Genomic DNA, 20,611 nt, shown 5'->3' with positions numbered 1-20,611 from the left:
TCGGCCTTCTGGGAAGAAGTTTTGTAAGAGTAAAGTGACACTACGTGGAAATAGAATTACAAGAGCTCAGAGTTCCAAGGAGAACAGGATGAAGCTGAAAACGTGGGAGAAGTTTAACAGCGGAATAAGTTGCAGGGTTGTTTTTTTTTGTTTTTTTTTACTTCTACTTAACTTTTGTAACCACACTTCAAACGAAGGCACCAAAAGAATCAAAGGCATTTTTCTGCTTGGTGCTTTGTTTGCAAAAAATCTGCAACACACTTATTGCAAAACACTATGTTCTGTTTCCTCACATTATACATGAGAGTGAAATCACTGGGAAAACACCTTCTTTAAAAAGGCAAAAAGGAAACTGGCAATACATACCAAAACACTTATACGTTATCTGACCACCGCCATCAGCATAAACCCATTTAGGCTTAAAATAAAACCTAAAACTACCGAAAATGAATCGGTGCAGGGATACAAAGTGCTGAAGACTGCAGCTTTTGGCATAAAGTACATGAGTGTGCTGTTGCTGCATCTAAACAGTGAAATGGTGCATGTGAGGTTTCCATTGCAGTTTCATTTTGACTCAAAAGTGAGACGTTTATCTCTAAATGATGCGTCTTGTTTGGCTTCTGTGTCGAGTTTTGACATGATGAGCAGAATGAATGTAATAATGTAAATACCAACAGTTTTTTTCAACATTTATTCTTAAAATAAATCCTACAGAAACACCCATTGTTATAGTCTGACTGATTCATCATGAAGCGACAAATACAAATGTACTTCAACAGAAAAAAGGTTAAAAAAAAAACGTTATGCTATCCCTTATAAATGTTTCTAGTTGCCATGATTTACAATTAAATCCAGTTTCAGTGTGCTGTGGAAACAAAACCAGCGGCAGGACAGTGAGTCTGTCTGTCCGTCTGACTTCATATTGAATCGCCTTCCTCTTGAATCCCTTTGCATGTGTGTGTGTGTGTGTGTGTGTGTGTGTGTGTGTGTGTGTGTGTGTGTGTGTGTGTGTGTGTGTGTGTGTGTGTGCGTGCGTGTGTGTGTGTGTGTGTGTGTGCGTGTGTGTGTGCGTGTGTGTGTGTGTGTGTGTGTGTGAATATCCATAAGCCTCTTTACATAGGCTGGAGGTTAAAAGTCCAGTGTTCCTCTCTGATCATATTCCTGGCTGGCTGGTCCAGAGCAGAGAGAGAGAAGGCAGGGAAAATTAAAGTGTGTGTGTGTGTGTGTGCACATTTCACCTCCACACTACCTGCTTTGTGAATTTTATATCTCCTGACAAAGTGAGAAAGGCGGAGAGATCAAACTGGAGCGGGGAAGGAAGAAGCCTACAGCGGCGTTAGCTTCCGTCAGTGAGCGAAAGACTCCAACATCCAACCGAGTGTTTTCACAGCCGACATTTCGACATCTCATAAAAGGGATGCCGAAATTACTACATGATGATGTTTATTTGTAAAAAAAAAAAAAAGAAAAGAAAAGAAAAGACAAAAAAGCCCAAAGTCATGGTCTGTTAGGTCTGCCTGCAAGACGATAAACAAATCACTTTTAAAATGCGCTCTGTAAGTATAACATCCACTTACCAGTATTTGCTTTGCAGGCCTTTTCTGTTCTTTTGAGTTGAAAGCAACGAGTGCGAGCATCGTGTACATACGTGTGAAACAACAGACAGTCAGATGTCACATGACTGAAAGGCATCAACTGTTGGAGGCAGCCGGCAAATGTAAATGTGATGACATAAATTACTATAACAAAGTATTTGCATATTTGCATATAAACCAAATTACTTTAAAGAAATGGGTACAGGGCATTGCATAACACAAATGAAGATACAGATTTTTTCTTGTCACAATAACTTAAAATTTTCCATGAGATCAGGTTTATTCTTATATTTAAAAGATGACACATGTCAATATAATGAAAATACAACTGTGCCTTTTGGATTGGTAACAATTGTATACCTTACATCCCTGCATCGGTGTGTATTAGGGCATTTAAAAACACGTTTTTATCATTACCTTCTTGTGGGAATTATAAAACGAAGAATGGGAAACATGAAAATAAACTTTTAAGATTTCAGTTCAGAGATATTGAGTTCTAGTCTTTTCAGCTTCACCTTTTTTTTTAAATCAATGCTCCATGAATGTACGTTATATAGTTTAATATGAATGTATTAATTTGGTTAAATGTACGCGTCGGATCATTAATGAATCAAATATTTAATTAATACAACCAGCACAATATTTCCCCCTGATATATGCAGGTCAGTTGTAGTGCTCGACTTCACCGCGGCGTGTCGCTGTTTAAAAAAAACACCCACACGCTCAGCTGGGAAACAACTTCCGAGATCCGCTTCGCAGACAGGAAGTTGCTTTTGTCGACTCGTCGTGAGGAAGAGAGGGAGAGAGAGATGGCTAACCTGGACGTGGAGGATTTTATCCAACAAAACAGAGCCTTGGCGGACCAGGTGGAGACCTTCCGGGGCTACTGGGAGAGCGAGAAGCACTGGGAGGCCCGGAGGGAGTTCGTCCTGCGGAACATCAGCGACTACGAGGACCCGCATCTGGACCAACTGATCTCCCTGTCCATGGTCTGGGCTAACAACGTCTTCCTCGGCTGTCGGTGCGTAAACACAAGTCGTGCTCTCTGCTATTAATGTGCGCTTCCGGGGTCTTTGTGTTGATGATAAAAAAGGACGTTTAACTTCGTCTGTAGAGATTAAACTAGCGGTTGTTTTCAATGGAGCCGCTGATTTAAGTTCCGATAAATCTACCAAATACGTCTTAACAACACGAACATTTACGTAAAACATTGTTTGATACAACTTCTGTATGAAAAACGACGAAACTCACCTTTTGGTTTTGGTGTTTGTTGTGCGCGTGGGGCTGCGTGTTCTTCTTCGTCTCATTGTAAACACGTATATTGGCTCACTGCTGCCCCCTCTGTCCGATAGACGACTCAACAAATAGACTGCAGTTACTTTTTGATTTACCCCTCAAGTAAAACGGCTGATTTTAAAGTATGTATTGAAATGGATATAAAAATTCAGGTTTTTACACTTTCAAAATGTTTTTACCTTTTATTTTAAATTAACCTATTATTTCCACGATCACTCTTTACATTATTGTATCTCTTTGGTGAGATAAATGTCATAAAGTCGTGAGAATAATCTACATTTTCTTAAAATTGAGAAGTTTGAAAGGAGTCATATTGCCTGAAATGTGACAAAAATCAAATATTTCCAGATTGGTTTTCTGCTCTATCTAGATTTTAATGTTAACAGAACATCTCTTCACCAACGGCAGGTACAGCACGGAGCTGCTGGAGAAGGTGAAGGTCATGGCTGAAGGCATCGTGGTGGAGGACGCGCCCGTCTTCAAGACGAGAGACGAGATTATGAAGAAGCAACAGGTTCGTCTATTGACTGACACGCACACACGTACTTTAAAGAAAATCCTTCATGTATTCCTCTCTTCCACCACAGGGTCGATGACCGGCTCGGATCAGGCCTGAAGACTGATGGGACTTTTTTAACTTTGGTTTTACAATCCTATACTGTTCACTATGGATGTGATGTGAAGATGTTTTTATTTTACTCAGCTTTTAATTGTATGGAGATGATGTCTGCTCCTCTGTTTTTACACCGTTACACCACTTGTTTTTAAATAAATTCAGATTAAAGGTGACTGGATTTTTTTTGTAATATCTGAAGGACAATGACCCTTCTAATGGGATTGCATTTTTACGAGACAGAAAATAGGGATTCGATGCTGATATTTCTGTGAGGAAACAATCAATTTAGGACAAAAGCTCTATAGCACAACATAAGACTGTTTTTGCTGGTTACACCTCACTGTCCTCTGACTTTAGGGTTGTTTTTGTACCTTGGTTGATACTTTTATCCTCTAGTTCGGTCAATTTTACCTAGAAATAAAAAAGGTACAATAAGGCAATATTTCTTAGCACAAACCACCATGACCAGAGAGGAAATTACATTAAATGAACAGAATAGGATTTGCTTTTAACAATATCTCTTATATAGGTCAACAATCTCAGTTTCATGCACTATAGAACATAATGATTATAATACTGTAGAAAAACGTCATTAACAGGGACAAACAAGAGCTGCAAACAAGCAAAAGAAATACCTGCCTCAAACTCTGAAAAATGTTTTTATTATGTTTATACAGCATATTGTTATAAGTATACATTTTTTCTCGTTTAATTCACAAAATCTTTGTAACATCCCTTCTGCTTTTGGGGGGGAGGGGGGAATAAATCGCGAGCCACGATATGAACTTTTCCTGTGAGAAACTTTGTTTTCTGGGCGCCTCTCCTGTGGATTATTTAGAGTTGAGCTGGGCTAAGTCACGACTATAAGTGGTCTTTTAATTGGGTTTCACATACAAATAAAGTAGGAGACGAATGCAGGCATGGAAACAACTTAAGCCTTTGGGAAAACAGTTGATTTAAACGCTGTTCAAACGGCGTGCGAGTGCAGCCTTCCCTGCAAGCAGTTTACTCCGGCAATCCTCTCGTTAACTTTTCATTTACAGCAAAACAAGGAACCGGGAACCGGACTGCCTTTTATTCGCTGCTCGTTTGTTAATTCGCATGTTAACTGTGTCGTTTTAAGAGGAAGGATCAAAAGCGTTGACACATGTCACGGGCAGCGAAGCATTCGAAAGCAATTTACTTTCTGCGGCGGATGAAACTGGAAAACCGCGTGGGCGCAGAGTTTAAGAATGAGTCGTCTGGGGGGAACAGTTCAACTCCACTTCTGAGTCAAATCACAAACCGGCGACCCGTGAAGGTGCAGTATAGAAAAGGAGCAGAGTAGAACAGGGAACATTGCAGAAATAAATCGTGTTGTTGAACGCTGATTCTAATTGCCTGTAATCCACCATAATAATAATAATAATAAAAAAAAAACACCATTCAAGAAAATCTTTAAAACACAAGCTCCTTTCCTCTAGAGAACCTTTGACACTTTGACAAGTGGGAAGACTGCAATGCCGAGATTCCCCACCTCCTTTTCAACTGCACTGTGATGCCCAGTCTAAGAGTCTCCTGTACCATCCTGGTGTTAATATTTACTTTCCTCCCCGACAGTCTTTTCTACCTCGGAGCAAGAACATCCAGTGTCTCTAAAAATGACTACGATATGCTGGAACAGATCGGGATTCATCCTTTGATAGGCTGCACCTGATTTAGGGATTAACGACGACGACGTCGACTCGTTTTCTGGATTGTTATTCTTCAAACTAAAAAAAAAATTCTGATTTGGTCATCAACCTGCCCTTTCCAAAAACAGCCAAGTTGTGTGCACACCAGCAGACGATCAAAAAGAAAAGGAAAACTTTCCAAAAGGGAAAAAAGAAGAAGAAAAATCTGTAAAACTATAACACTAACTGCATCAATCCAACCAAACAACAAAGATATATTACAAATTCTGTTAGCAATAACTTATTTCACATCATGCGATAAAAAAAAAAGTAAAATTAAGGACAAGAAACACAAATGTAAGATTGATTTACTCTCCCTCGTTTTCCTCAAATGGATTGGCAAGCATGTTAATGTCCATTCTGGTTTGGTTTTTCTTTTTTTTAATTCCTCCTTTTGTTTTTTTCAGGGTGGCACTTGAGTTCTTCTGATATAGTTGCTGTTTCTTTTCTTCTTGATGAGGTAAAACTGAAAGACTGAAGTAGTGGGGGGGGGTGATGAAGAGAGGGAGGGAGTCGAGAGCGAGAGCTCAGACGTCCACCCAGCTCTGCTCCACGATGGCCGTCACCCTCTTCTCGTACTCCCTCTTGTTTTCCTGATAGAGCTGTGCGGCCTGACTGTTGGCCGGGCTGTTGGGGTTTGGCTCATCCAGCAACGACTTTGGGGTAAAAAGGGAGAGAAGTCATGTGAATATCGAGGATGGGTGTTTCAACACAGAACGTGGGGCCGTCGCCATAACCGCCATGTTGCTATTCACAGCTGCTATTACCACGTTTTTTTAAAAAACAATCTTTGCAATGAAGGTGCTGAAACATTTAACCTTCGCTGCCAACTCCAGCTGTGTGATGAAGAGCTGAGCGTCTATTCTCTGCTGCACATTTAGTGGGGTTTTCTGGTCGCAGAGAGTTGAAAATAATCAAATGACCACACGCACACACAAATGTAGGACTCTCGCTCGTATTTGAAGCTGCGGTGATTGTTGGGGAAACAACAACCGGAAATATCCCACGTGTTTCAATCGGGCCCATGCATTCAAAGATGGCATGAACTGAAGCAAGTGCACTACACATTGATGTGATCATGGCTAGTGTGCTCCGTGTAAAGGCCACCCACCTGGATGGAGGTGAGTATGGACGACACATCGTACGTGGGGCTCCAGCGGTTCTGAAGGATGTCTAAACATATACTGCCATCTGCGTAAACTGGCAAAAGAAAAACAACACGTCTGAGCTTCAGACCACAGAGATCAACGTCACAACACCAGATATTATGTCATGATGACAGATTTGGTCAAGGCTGAAACACCAACATGTGGAGACGAGGGTCAGGAACAGAGTGAGGAGAGTGTGTTGCCGCCGCCGCTTACCATTTGGGTGAAACATTCTGGAGACGAACCGAACTGTTGGAGGCTTGTTCGGGTACTCCTCTGAAAACTCTATCAGCAGCTTAAACGTTCCTGCAGAGACGGGGGGGGTGAGGAGAATACAGATGTGAGGAGGTCGGACTATAAATACAGCCGGCTCGACTGCAAAGAAGAAGCTAATCCTTCACCGAGGCAGAGATGTCGACTCTGCAGGCTAAAAGCAGAATAAAAAAAAAGGGAGGGAGGTGAGAAAACAATGGATCCTGAGTCAGCACTTCTCTTGCTTGACCAAAGTCATAATTATAGGCAAGGAAAGTGCGTGTATGAGCCTGCAAGTTCATTATCAACTGACCGCATCTGATCAAAGTTCAGCTACTCAGTTACTGGAACTCATTTCAGCCATTTATTATACTATTAATACACTGCCACAGTGATACAGATCAGGGTTAAGGCCACACGGGAAGTAAAACTGATGAATTGATAAAGTGCTTCAATATCACCAAATATAAGAACATATCGTGTTTATAGAGTTTCAATTTTGTCAAATGTCAGTGATGCTCGGTGCTCAAACAGTCAAAGTTGTGGACAATGTTTCCCTGATGTTGAAGTTTTAGCGTTGTGATGATGTCATCTACCCAGAGGATTGTTTTTGCTGCAGCCGTTTGAATTCCTCCTGATGCAAATTACAATTTTACATCATTTTTTTTCTTGCGTCACAAAGCGGCTACAACTGCATGGGTTTGTGCACCCTGTGTTGTATAATGACAATAAATTATCCTTGAAGCTACATGTATTTCATTTTTCTTACAACCCCAGTTCGTAGTCATTTCATCTCTACAGTACTTTTCTGCAAATATCCATTTTTTTAGGCGTGCGATTTCATGATTGATTGTTCGTGCGTTTACAAGGCGCTGCTCGGAAGGCTGCAGGAGATGGCCTGCATAATGGAGCTCCACATCAAAAACACAGTGCATGAAGAAGTTAAATGGAATCCAGAGCTTTGGATGAATGTGCTTCCACTGAGCCTGCACTTTATTGGACAAGATGAATCAAAGTGGAGAACTTACCGTCTTCAAACGGCGTTCCCACGGGCCTGCAGAGGGCAAAGAGAGAAATAAAAATGATTTCCAAAATTACAAAAAAAAAAAATCTCTAACGTTACCCAATAAGGCATGGGCCTGCAGTAAAACAACCATTAGCATCTCTCCTCCTGCACAGACATCGGAGTGTGCGTACGCTCAGCTCCTCACATTCACACAGCCTGCGTGAACAGCCAATTAAAACGGCTGGCCTCCAGTTTCACATTTCTGGCAGCTTCCCCGTCGACTTTGAATTAGGTGAAGAACTATTAGCAGGTTCTATTTTAAACCCTCAGAGTGTGTTGCTGTGGTTTGTTTTTGTTGCACCTTGTTGCTTCTTGTCACGTTTTTCAGTTACTTTCTGCTGGTACTGCTTTGCTTGTGCGCCTGAGGATTTAGGTTTTGCTTTTTTCTTTCGTCTTTCATACAACTCGTTGGTCTCAACTTAGAAGAGTTTTTAAAAAGCTTGTATCCTCTTGCTTGTCACAAATCATAATCCTAATTTGCACCTTGAATTGTGTACTAAGAAATACCACAAATAGATAGTTTCCATTCCCCCAGCAAACACTCGCTGAATCTACAGGACTGTTTCTGTGCAACAATCAGGGCTGTAATCAGAAACACTAGTTTTTTTTTAAGCAGGTGAATGTGGAGAACTAGAATGTAAAGGAGAGGCTGGGGTTTAGGGAACCGTTGCATCACGATGACGGTGGCACAGTAAAGACAGCGAGGCGGAGTTGGATTTAGAGCATGACTCACCCAAAAATAACTGCGTTCCAAAGCATGATGTTGTTCTCCGACGGCGCTCCACTCACACCGGTGGGAGGATCTTCTTGAAGTCTGGGTAGGACGGAAACAAAGAGATGGAAGAGACACAGAGACGAGCAGGAAGATGGACAAAGAGAGAGATGTGGCAAAAAAAAATAAGACAGCAAAATAAACAAAGAAAATGAGAACAAAACAAATAGACGAGGAGCAAAAAGGAGACAAACAGATAAGGTAGGAAAATGTGAAAGATGAGGACGCAAACAGAAGGACAAAAAACAAAGACGGGGGAGAAAGAAGAGGGAAGGGTTTGGGAGAGAGAGACCATGAGGATTTTAATTAACACCTTGACTGCAGGATAATTATCAGTCAAACCACGAGCCGCTGTATCAACACGGCTTCAGCAGACAGCCAGGCTCGCAGAGATCAACTGCAACGGCCCGTCCTGCTGTCACACGTCAGTTAACACACGCAGCGCCATCAACACTCATCTGAAGCACCGCTGCAGCATGACATGAGCATCAGAGCATAACCATCCTTCACCTGAAATTAACTCTGGCCATCATCGTTGTGATCAGACCATCTGGATAAACATATTAACCCTGAACGAGCAGAGAGGTGCCCCGATGTCTTGCAATCAATAAATGTTTAGTTTCTCTCCATCACCGTTAATGAAACTCTGATGGTTGAACTGGAGGCGAGTTCATGGACGCTCTGGACACCGTGTCTGTTCTTTTCCCCGGGAAATACAATCGGTTAAAGTGGGAATAATTACTGAAAGGTTGTCATTCCCCTAAACATCATGAGTAATATCACAATAAGACTATTGCTCAACCCGAACACTGATCGATAAAAAAATGTTGTACTCAAAAGTAACGCTGCAATTTAAGAGTAATTTTTCCCAATTTGATAAATCTGCTCACAATATATATATTTTTTAAAAGTATGTCAAAGGCTGCAGCCCTGTCAGCACTGTTGCTGTTATTTGCACCGTGTGTGCCGTTAGCACCATTAGCTGCTAGCCACCGGCCTCATGTTGAGAGCCATGTGGAGGCAATATATCTCCTCTGAATTCTACATTGAGCATCTTTAAATATCTGCTACAGATTCAAATCGTCAGAACTGCAAATGCATCGCAGCCCAAATGGCACAAAAAAATGACTTGTATAACCACAGATAATAAATATGGATGAATTATTAATGGAACTAATCACTGGCTCAGGTTGCACAAAGAAAAAGAAAAAAAACTCCACAGCAACAACTGCCAAGCAACAAAGAAGTCAACAAATTAAAAACACACAGATGTTTGTTAAACTAGTGATCAACGGAGGCTATAAGTAGGGCCCGGTACTCAGGGTGCATTATTGTGTCACATTAAAGGTCTTGCAACACATCATGAATGCATGTGGGCCGGGTCCAGAATCACCACAGACTACTTAGGCCAACAAGCCCACTCCTTGAATGAGAGCTGGTTTAAGAAGAGCTTTCCGCTATAAAACAAGGTAAGCTGTGTGTGAATGGAGATCAATGTCCCCGGCTGCAGACTCACACACACACTGCAATTAACCTTGTTTACTGTAATCTGCATGAGCACTCTGCTGGTGGACGGACTGACGGTTCATTTGGGCAAAAAGATTTGATCATTTATTGATTAATCAATCAGCAATGGACTATTTTGGTCTCCGAGTCAGTTTATATATATATATATATATATATATATATATATATATATATATATATATATATATATATATATATATATATATATATATATATAAACATTTTCTCATTGGGCTCTCCAATATAAGGCTTTGCTGATTTAATTCAACTTTAAGCTGAATGTGTTTGGATGTTTATCGGACAAAACAAGATATTTGAAATAATAATAACTGCTTAACCGACAATAAGAAGTTTGACCGACATATGTGTAAAAAAAAAAACAACAACCGAGGGGCGTCTTGGCATTTAATAGCTGGTCCAGATTAAAGGTCAGCCCACCGAAGTGAGCCTGGGACGTTGTGGTCACGAGCCCCTTCACTTTAATCAACACTGCAACTCTTATATCAAGTCTTATTAGCTTTGTGTCGAGTCATTCTGTAACTCCAGATGTTTGTATTTAATAAACTAGACCACTTCTAGCGGACCTTATTCAAACAAGTCGTACATGTATCCCACTTACTGAACTGACTGCATGATATGGAGGAATAAATACATTCTTTTTTTAAACCAGGCTCTATTTTTCTCTACCATGACAGCGAGCTAGACAGCTTTTCCAACTCACTTGTGATGATATTTATGATTATCCTGATAATGGAAATTCCCCACAATCGTTTATTGTGTCCGATATCCTCCCCTCATTACAGACCAGACGAGTATATAAACTACATTGGCTATAATAAAAGGGGAATTCACTCTTAAAATACTGTGAGGAGCAAGATCAGAAAAGAAGAAACAAAAAAAAGGTACTGAAGTTTCAGACCATGTTTGTTGATTTCACCAGGTCATTTCCTTCCAAACATTTGCAGAAGAAATTAAAGTTATGCTTTACTGAACAGAATCAGAAGGATGTTTGTCGAGCTATAAAATTGCTTATTTAAGCAGCAGCATCAACAGCAAAGTGTCATTTCACATCCAAGGTACTGAGCCAGGACGTCACACAGAAGTGCTGTTGTGGTTATTGGCGTTTATTGTGAAAATAAATGTGCCTTACAGATCAAACAAGGGGACGTCCGGGCAATAACACACAAGGCCGAACTCAAAATCGGGCCAGCATTTAGGCGTGGTGGGGGGGGGGAGGCTGATCCAGGAATGCACCATTGTGGTTCCCTTGCCTCAGTGTTACAGTTTACCACCTGGGGGGGGGGGGGACCACCGGCACAGCAGGGGTAGAGTTACGGTGACACCTTATCCACCCTGCTTTCAAATGGCTGTTCTCAGTAGAACGGCTTAGAGAACCGTTTTCCACTGACAGCTGTGTGAATAAAACAAACAGTACTGTAGGATAGCATATGCTGCTTGTCATACCTGCTACCACACACACACACACACACACACACACACACACACACACACACACACACAAGTTGGATAAATAGCATTAAAAAATAGCATTAAGAGGAGGTGGCATCCTTAACATGCAGACATGGAGTTGTGCAACACCTGTGAGCCACGTTGCTGCCAGGAGAAGGGGGGGGGGTTGCAACCACAATGCAGGCAGGCTGGCTGGCTCTAGGCTTTAGACCGTCACCGGGGTCTGAACCCAACATCTTGCAACGGAGCGATGAGGACGAATCTTTGTCATCATCGCAAGCAACATTGCCGTCGAATTTATCACTCACATTTAACGTCAACCCCACCACACCTGAAGGTAAACTTCAGCTAGTTGCGCCGAACGTTACGCAAACAAACAAACGTTACAAATAAATGCAAAAAACAACAACAGGGGGCTGACGTTATTCCCCGGACAGAAAACACTGCACATAACCGACGTGTCTTCTTCTGCGGATATCACATAAAAACACACAATGATCCACTCTGCCAATCCCACAAACATCACACGCAGATCCAAACCGTTAACGATAAACCAACGACTTCATTTCAGTCTCTCCAGACGAAGATGTACACAGTATTCTCTGCACCAGAAGCTAGCGCTAAGCTAACGCTAAGCTAACTACGCTAGCTTCATCGGCTAACGATGCTAGCTACAAACACACAGGGAGAGATGCCGAAACGTTGAGGTACCTTTTAAAATCTCTCATAAGCCGTCTCCTCGCCGGGGTCGACATTATTCAAAACGTCTTTTAAAAAATAATATATAAATATATATATTATTAAAAAAACTATCCGAAACCAAATCCGGTGCTCCTTCCGCTCGTGACCCTTTTCTTCTTCTCCCCCCCAAAACAACGTTTCTGGTGACGTAGGCTGCTTAACAGCGCTGGCAGGCGGAGGTGCAGCCCCGCCCCCCCCGGGTTTTAACGTGAGAAACCACGTCAAATGTTAATTATAACGATCCCGCCCCTCAACGAAATGCAACTTTGTTGTGTTGTTTCATCCCGGAAATGTCCTGGAAAAAATATAAAAACCTTTATTCAAGTCATCATCATTTGATAACCATCTATCTATCTATCTATCTATCTATCTATCTATCTATCTATCTATCTATCTATCTATCTATCTATCTATCTATCTATCTATAATATAGAGACTTTTAAAACAAAATTGAGACCTTGAAGTCATTTTAATGTTTATTAAATATTAAAGGGTTGTTTTATTTACTTTTTTTTTACTTTGTACAGCTTGTAACAAGAGGAGAGGAGGGTAGAGGCTGAGTCCACATATTGTAAGACACTATACCAAACCATAACAGTATATTATGTGATGTAAAAAAAAATATATATATATAGTTTTAATCTGAATAGACTAACAGTGTCGTCTGTGGCAGATGTGTGTCGAGAACCTGCCGACTACATGAAGGGAAACGGGGAAGTCACATGTGTTAGAGTGGACTGTAATGGATTTGGAAAAATACTAAATAATAAAATTCACTATCTATACACTATAATAATGAATGGAAACAGTCATTAGTTGCAGGAATGGTCTGTCATCACTTTTTAGCCTTTCCACTTGAATGAAACTAAACTGGAGAAAGAGGAGAATGTAACTTTCTAGAAAGCTGTAAATCACTTAGTTAATGTTTTCCACTGGTAGGAATCACATGATAGTATGCCCTTGTAGTTGCAGACATTGCACCAAGAGCAGAATCCCGAGACGCAGCTCAACCCAGCGAGTTAGTGAAAGCACCGTCCCACTCAGAGCTCCAGCAACATAACTGTCTATTTAATGGAGTTTAATCATCACTCTTGACCGCTGAGCGGGTCCAGATAGCAGCTATCAATAGACCCGCTGCCCCGTTAGGCGTTTCACTATTGAGCGAATGTAGGTCAGGCAGACAGACAAAAGGGCCCCGGCTGAGGCGTTAGTCTTTTTTTTTTTTTTTTTTAGGAATGAAGAGCACGCTCTTTATGTGATGCAAAACACATTTGCACAATGTGTTGCTATCTGGAGAGGATCAGGTTTGTGGTTATGGGATTTCACTGGTAGAAAACTTGATTTTATCAGCTGGGAATCAGTGAGATGATGTTTGAGAAACTGGTCCATGGAACGGTATTAAAGTAGTTCTCTCTCAGTGGATAAAACCCAGAGTCTGTCTGTCTGTCGGAGGCAGGACAAAAGGTCTGAATCCAGCCAGAACAGGCAGGAAGTAGAGTGTTGCTCTCTTCACAGACACAGAGACACCAAGTCCCTTTATCATTCCCTCTCATAATTTAACAAAACAGAAACACAACTGAGATCTGAGTAGAAGTTCTTAAAGCGTATGATGCTGTTAAATGCTTGAAAGCAGGCTGGGTCACCAAATACATTTGCTGAATTTTTCCCTTCATCGTTTAATCAACATTTCTATCTGCAGTTCCCCTTTGAGCCACACGAGGGAGCCTGAATGTCCAGATTGTTCCGATAATCGTAGCCTATTGTAACATTGAATCTAACATGAAAGGCTAGCGCACATTCTGTCTGTTTAAATGAGAGGAAATCAAAAGAGATAAAGTGTTAAGTCTGGCTAAATGCATTTGATTGGTCTCATTAGTTTAGTATTTAATATGTCTATGTTGTCAACAACACACTCGTAATAAAAGCTGGGAATTATCGAATGTATAGTTTGTTGAAAATGTCTGGTTTAAGATAATATAACACCAGTGTTCTGGGTTCAGGTTTCAGGTGATTATACACAAAAAATATTCCTTTTCTTCCAATAAATCCACATAAATACCACAAACGACAAACCGAGCAAAGCATTAAGGTTTATTATTAAGAATTCTGAAATACTTAAAGGAGTCATCACCTGGTTTTATACGTATCCAGCCCCCCTTGGATCGCTTTGGATCAATTCGTAAAACTTATTAGAAAAAAAAAAAAAATTTTTAATCAAACATTGAGCTTGTTCTGACCCTTTTTCGTACCGCGATTTTATCACGCGAGATTACGCGCGAGGTTTTGACTGGTCCGGACGTGCATTGTATAATATGTAATGAGGCGCGCGTTGATTCGCCGCAGGAAGGACAGAGCCGGGGGGGCTTGCCTGCATGCAGACTCCAAAACATAATGGCGGCGCTTCGGCGATTTCAGGTAGCGGACGGGGCGGGGTTGGGTGGTGAAAGAGGGGTGGGCTTATGCAAGTAGCCGCCACGGTGACGTCACCGAAGGCGCAGAATCAAAATCTCGTGCTTTAGGAATGCACACCCTTGTGTGCTATTCCTGTTCGGAAAAAGAGCAGAAGCGAAAAAACGGCGCCACTTTCAAACTCCAGCCTTTCAGGCAAGTTTCAACTGAGGTCAAACACAGATATGCATGTTTTAACAAGAGAAATTGCGATTTCCAGGTGATGACTCCTTTAACACTCGAATCTCCTGTATATGATCATTAAACAACAACAACTTACTAACTAACAGCATCATTCTGAAAGATGAAGTTATTACAGATATAAAACACTAAATTCTCAGTTGAAACTGATATCTAAACACAGGGCTGATGTTTCACAATCAATGCAAGCTCTTCTCCAGTCCGATGCTTTGTTTGTTGTCATCGTGTTGCAGTCTTCAGTCTAAAAACGTCAGTATTTCTAGAGTCCGTTGGTTGAGTCTCATCAGGGCTTAATGTGTGTTTCCCTCCCTGGTGTTCTGTGGATGGAGAGGCCTTTTTACCTCCCTCATCAGTCTCACTCTAACGACCCATTAGTCTGCACAGAACCCTGCTGGCGGCGGCTGGACGACTCCAGTCTGAGTGTTAGGGCGGGGCCGCGATGGAGCCATCATCGCCCCGCCGCCTCCATCAGCCGTAATGACGGGAGGGTGCGAGCTAATTGTCTCATTAGACCTGCGATGTCTCGTTACATCTGCATGAGCGACGGGGGTAATTCAATTACACGGCCGACTGATGTTTGAGCGTCTGGGCAGTACGTCGGGAGCGCCTCGGTCAAATCTTTAGGATGGGTGAAGGGCAACGGGGCTTTCAGGGCAGAGATGGAGATCCAATTGATTAAAACGATGGCGTCGTTGAAGCTGGAGGGAAATTAGACGGAACCTTTTCATAAGCTGGAGAGTGAAAATGGTCACGTTGCTGCATCACCTGCAGTTTCATCAGGTGCTTTATGGTCATTTATTTCTGGTTTAAACTTTTTTTTTTCTTTTTCATTGATGGTCGTTCTGCCACTTGGTTCCAAATATCTCAGCGGAGGTTAACCCTGGCTAGAAAGGGCCTGCAGCTGCAGACTGGAGGTCTTGTTATCACGTGGCTTATCTCTTGGAGATGTAGAGCAGGACGTTTCAATGTCAGCGTTCTAGTATGAAACTCACTGAGGAAGAGATAAAGAGAAAAAGCACATAGCAGCCAAACGATGTCAGTGGATCCACTCAGCCAATGTCAAGATCACGATAATCACGACGGTGAGGGATTTGTTCGAATGACATTTTCTTGATTGAGTAAGGGAGAACAAGGTTAAACAAGAATTTCAAGTATCTTTTCTTGAGCATTTATTTTTCTGACAACTGTTTACTTTTACTCTCTACATTTGAAAAACAAAGATCTGTACTTTCTACTCCTCGCGTGTTCAAAACAGGCTCATTACTTTAGTTTTCATGCATTTGAGGGGAATTGTCGATTATTATTTTTCTTATTAATACGCCAGATTCAGTTAGCCAGTAGAAATGTCCTTCATAGGGATACTTCTTATTTTGAGTACATGTCAGAGCCTGTACTTTTTCACTTTTACTTGAGTAAAGAAGTTGAATCAGTACTTTTGAAGAGTATTTTTTGAAGTACCTGTACTTCTACTTGAGTGTAGAATGTTTTGACACCTTGGCAATACGTTTATACATTATGTATCAGTGAGGCGTGAAAACAAAGGAGTTGTAGACGACCCTGGGTGGCGACAAGGACGGGAGACAGAATTCTGAAGATGCATCATTTAAAAATATGCTCAGGGTCTACTTATTGGCTTTTTTCCCAGAACTTTCAACAGCATCCCATGGTCAGAAGATCCTGTCTGACGACACCAAACTCCATTCTCCTAAGAAAGACTGGGTAATGCTGTTGAGAGATCCCGAAAAATCAACTATGTGGACCAGAGTTCACATTTTTTTTTTCAAGTTGTTTTTGGTCACAACACACACAATGTAGATTTTGTTATTTGTGTTTATTTATCTGATTTTGAAGCATTTCACCTGAAGCAGCCTGACCCTCCTCCTAACCGACACCAGATGGCGCTCAAGATATCAAATGGGGAAACGCTAACCTGCTGTTGTCATGGTTTCAGGTATCCTGGAGACACAATACTGCATGCTAATTGGTGGAAAGAGAAGGAGCGTGAGAGAGAGGTAGAGGTTGTTGCCTTTTTTTATGGATTAATATCCAATTATTATCTGTATCTCTATATTTAATCTGACATCACTAACATGTACTCCAAAAGATGAAGGTGAGACGGAGGAATAATGTGTCACAAAAAAAAAAAAGTAAATTAAATTATGGAAAATATAAAGCAATATGTACCTTGCAATGATTTTTTATGTCTTTTTTTCTGTATTGATTTCTGTTTTGCAACAACATACTTTTCTAATAGTCATCAAAATGTCAACTATTTGTAGTAACTTTACATTCTCGTACTTTAAAATCATAAAAACTACTGTATGCATGTAAAACAACTGTGTGTATCTATCTCTTGCTATCACTCCTTATTTGGAGTTCCTCAAGGTTATCCAGAGGGTAATCATCACATGACATCACAATGCACCACTGATGTAATGTTATAATCGCCTGATAGGCTATTATTATATAACTCAGTGGTTAAGGTTGTCGATCCGGATCTTTCCCCTCGTCACATCGCAGATAAACACATGTCATAGTGTTTGTTTACAACGCGGTTCATTCTGGCATCGGCATCAAACATGCGGGCTGCATCTGCTCGCCCGGAATTAAAAAGGGCTTTTGTCCAAACCTCCTTGGCACGGGCACAAACAGAGAGTTTAAATTTAGACGTTGAACAGCAGCAGCAGGTACCCGAATAGTTTTCATCACCAAAACGGGAACAACAACAAAGGCTGAGGGCCCCTCTGATAAAATGCAGCCATTCGATTGGCCATGATGGAAAGCATCACGTCTCCCGGCGGCGTGTCCTTAACGGCATGTTGCAGCACCACAGCTGAGAGTTGTGTTACTTTGGATTAAGCTTGTGCATTGTGTGGTCTCACGCCTCTTTAATCAGAGACGGTCGACATGTCGCTGATCTGGAAGCAGACTTTTGGGACGCTCCGTCATCGCATGGAGACGTGCAAGCTGTGTAATCCACCTGTTTAAAAATAGCTTTTCCCGGGATTCAGTTTTGTTTACATTTTTGCAGAGTTGCAGAGGGCACTTTGTGGTGGAATGCGAAGGGAATGCAGGATGTCTTTAGCTGCATTGAATGGGGAAGAAATCAAATGTAAAGGAAAAAAAGAACACATAGCGGACTAGTATCTAAAACGTTTCCCCTGATGCATCATGAATACAACGCATGACGAGGATGGATGAGCGGCATGTGCCAGGTTGGATGACTGCCGGGTCAGCTGGCCGAGGGAGGGGGGGGGGGGCACAGAGCAACAATAACCAGACCACCTGGCTGAGCTTTGTTTCCGACATGATGGATGAAATGTTTATGTGGAAAACAACAGTCCAGAGGCTGCTTATCATAATCCAAAATAGACCACAGGGTCACCGTTTAGCAGCCTTTACACCTGATGGAGTGGAGGCTTGTCAGGAGTCGGATGGCAGAGGAATGAATCCCAAAATCCACAAATACAAGGTCGCCAATAAGGTTGGAATAATTTACAAATGTCTTGTCTTTTATAGCCAAACAAATGTTATGCATGAATTAATTTCACCTGGGTAATTAGGAGATATAGTAATCATTGCACCAAAAGTGATTACTGATGCATTTAAATAGGAATAAACAGAGGATTGTGTCTGAAACTAAATATTCCAACTTTATGGGCAACAGTGTATGTGAGCATTGTTGCTCTTCCGGTTCCCTCGTCTCGTAGACAGTGGGCTTTTTTGAATGGGTTTTATTGTGAATAATAATACTCATCATAATAACAATTATACTTTGTGCTTTATAAGAATAAAATATTAAAAATAAAACAAGCTTTCACCTGTCTTTAAAAAAGGTGGTTGTGGCTAAATGAGACGACAAAATGTCACCACGCCGACAAGTCTGCTTTTTCCTGATTGGTCGTAACATACAGTCATGTGAGCCTTGGTGTAGTTCGTTTATAGCCTATTGTTAGAATTTGACTTCTGTTGGTTGCATATACGTTTCAAAAGTCATAAAAGTGGCATTTAGTATCATACATTTTCTTTTTTTCTGCAATATTACAAAATCCAGAGATAGAGACAGTTACTAACTTCCGGCTCGGCCTACAAAAAAACCCCCACTTCATCCGAGTGATCTGAAGTGTGAAATGACGCAGATGAAGCCTTTGTTTCCAGTCAGCACAAAGCAGAAGATGGCTGCCTGTTTTTCAACCTGCAAACAGAGATTTTACATTATGAGGAGAGAGCTCTGGAAAATGTGGATGATTACATGGTTTGTTGCTGCAGAAGAAGCTCAGGGGGGGAACAGAATTTTTATTTGCTTTTCAATAAAGAAAATATTGAGAGAGACGTCGTCACAGCACACGCACATCCTCTGTGGGAGAAAATAGATTTGAAGCATTTTAAAATGGAGCTGAACCAAAGAGAGAGAGGTATTCAAGGTATTCTTATTTCTAGCGTTTGATAGTTGATGGTTCCGATAGCAAATGATAAGAAGAGTTCTGCACATTTTAAAAGTAACCTGCCTATCTTGGGGTCATGTGACCTTCCCCTGTTTAATTTGTCGCCCTCTCTCTCATCTTGCCCCATGTTTTATTCCCGTGTACGCACAAAGGAACCTAACAGATACGGGCTTTATCAATTAACACGATGCATGAGCCGCCCTGAAAGGAAGAGCAGATTGAGTCTTTGATCGCTGCTTTTGTTTGATGTGTGGCATCTTTTCATGGCAGAGGCTTTGCATTTCTGACCAAATGGACCCGGAAAGATCTTCGGAGCTGGTTTACAGACACATAGTCACTCACTACAGCACATTGTTATCCACTTTAAAGTGAAGTGGGATGGAGCGAAGTACAAATACTTTGTTATTGTGTGAGTATTTATATTTTTTATGACAGCTTTTTCGCTTTTTACTCCATGCATTTTAAAACAAATATCTGGATTTTTTACTTATTGAAAACAGGCTTGTAAATGCAGTTTTAATGCATGAAGTACAGTCATTCAAAGTGATACTTTTTACTTTGAGTATATTTCAGAGTGTGTACTTTTTCACTTTTACTTGAGTAATTAAGTTGAATCAGTACTTGAGTATATAATGTGTGTACTTTTGACACCTGCTTGTTTGTCTTGAGGATGGGAACAGGGGATTGCATTACACTGCATTTTGAACAGAGAAAAAAAAAGTATAGGTAAAATCAACATATTAGGAAGGAGGCCATAATAAGGATGAAATAATTGGTATTTAATTTAATAAGTTATATGTTTTAGTAAATGAAAGTATCGGTTGGAGGGATCAGCTGTTTGTCTTTCATTGAGTTTACAGGCTCCATGTAAAACGCTGACATCATCACCACATGCTTCGTGTTGACGGCGGCGCTGTTAAACGGTGAGCAAAGGAGCAAAGCAACCAATCACAGCGGTCTCCGGTTGCCGTTGGCGTTGCTGCGTCAAGCTGCGCGCAGTCAACCAGAGCGAGACCGGAAGTTAGCTTACATTCAGAAACAACCACAGAACAAAAGAAAACCTCCACACCAGTGTAGCTCTACAACACATTTAGTGTAGACCAGTGTAAAGTAGTTTACCGTAGTAGAACCCAGCCTACCTGCTTTCATCGCCGTTCGCTGCCATTCCTGTTGAAACGGTGTGTAAAAATACTCTACGAGACTGTTTAGTCGTGGGGTTTAGATAATTACATCTTGTGAAAATCACCACGTTGGTTATTTTATCTTAAATTACGGTATTACTCTAATAGAAGCCATTTAAATGTGGCTATCATATAAAATAA

The 20,611-nt window shown here is 41.2% G+C and overlaps 2 protein-coding genes across 3 annotated transcripts; one reads left to right on the top strand and one right to left on the bottom strand.

The window, feature by feature from the left end:
- Positions 1-2,363: 2,363 nt before the first annotated feature.
- cdkn2aipnl (CDKN2A interacting protein N-terminal like) lies at positions 2,364-3,680 on the top strand. Its single transcript, XM_084028685.1, has 3 exons — positions 2,364-2,616; positions 3,300-3,405; positions 3,479-3,680. Exons 1-3 carry the CDS (start codon positions 2,405-2,407, stop codon positions 3,485-3,487), a joined length of 327 nt encoding a protein of 108 aa, XP_083884811.1. The 5' UTR covers positions 2,364-2,404; the 3' UTR covers positions 3,488-3,680.
- Positions 3,681-4,153: 473 nt separating this feature from the next.
- ube2b (ubiquitin-conjugating enzyme E2B (RAD6 homolog)) lies at positions 4,154-12,316 on the bottom strand. 2 transcript variants are annotated; one of them, XR_014598409.1, is made up of 7 exons: positions 12,166-12,316; positions 8,419-8,499; positions 7,648-7,673; positions 6,584-6,673; positions 6,331-6,419; positions 4,564-5,875; positions 4,154-4,528 (listed from the first exon to the last, which is right to left on the bottom strand). XR_014598409.1 is itself a non-coding variant. In XM_084028684.1 (6 exons), the coding sequence occupies exons 1-6, from the start codon at positions 12,207-12,209 to the stop codon at positions 5,747-5,749; spliced, it is 459 nt and encodes a 152-aa protein (XP_083884810.1). In that variant the 5' UTR covers positions 12,210-12,316; the 3' UTR covers positions 4,154-5,746. The 2 variants fall into 2 exon arrangements, 1 of the variants encoding a protein (XP_083884810.1); XM_084028684.1 differs by having other exon boundaries at positions 4,154-5,875.
- Between the last annotated feature and the right edge of the window lie 8,295 nt (positions 12,317-20,611).

Source organism: Eutrigla gurnardus (assembly GCF_963514095.1).
Source record: "Eutrigla gurnardus genome assembly, chromosome: 15".
Taxonomy (NCBI): domain Eukaryota; kingdom Metazoa; phylum Chordata; class Actinopteri; order Perciformes; family Triglidae; genus Eutrigla; species Eutrigla gurnardus.
This window is presented reverse-complemented; position numbering and strand designations above follow the sequence as displayed.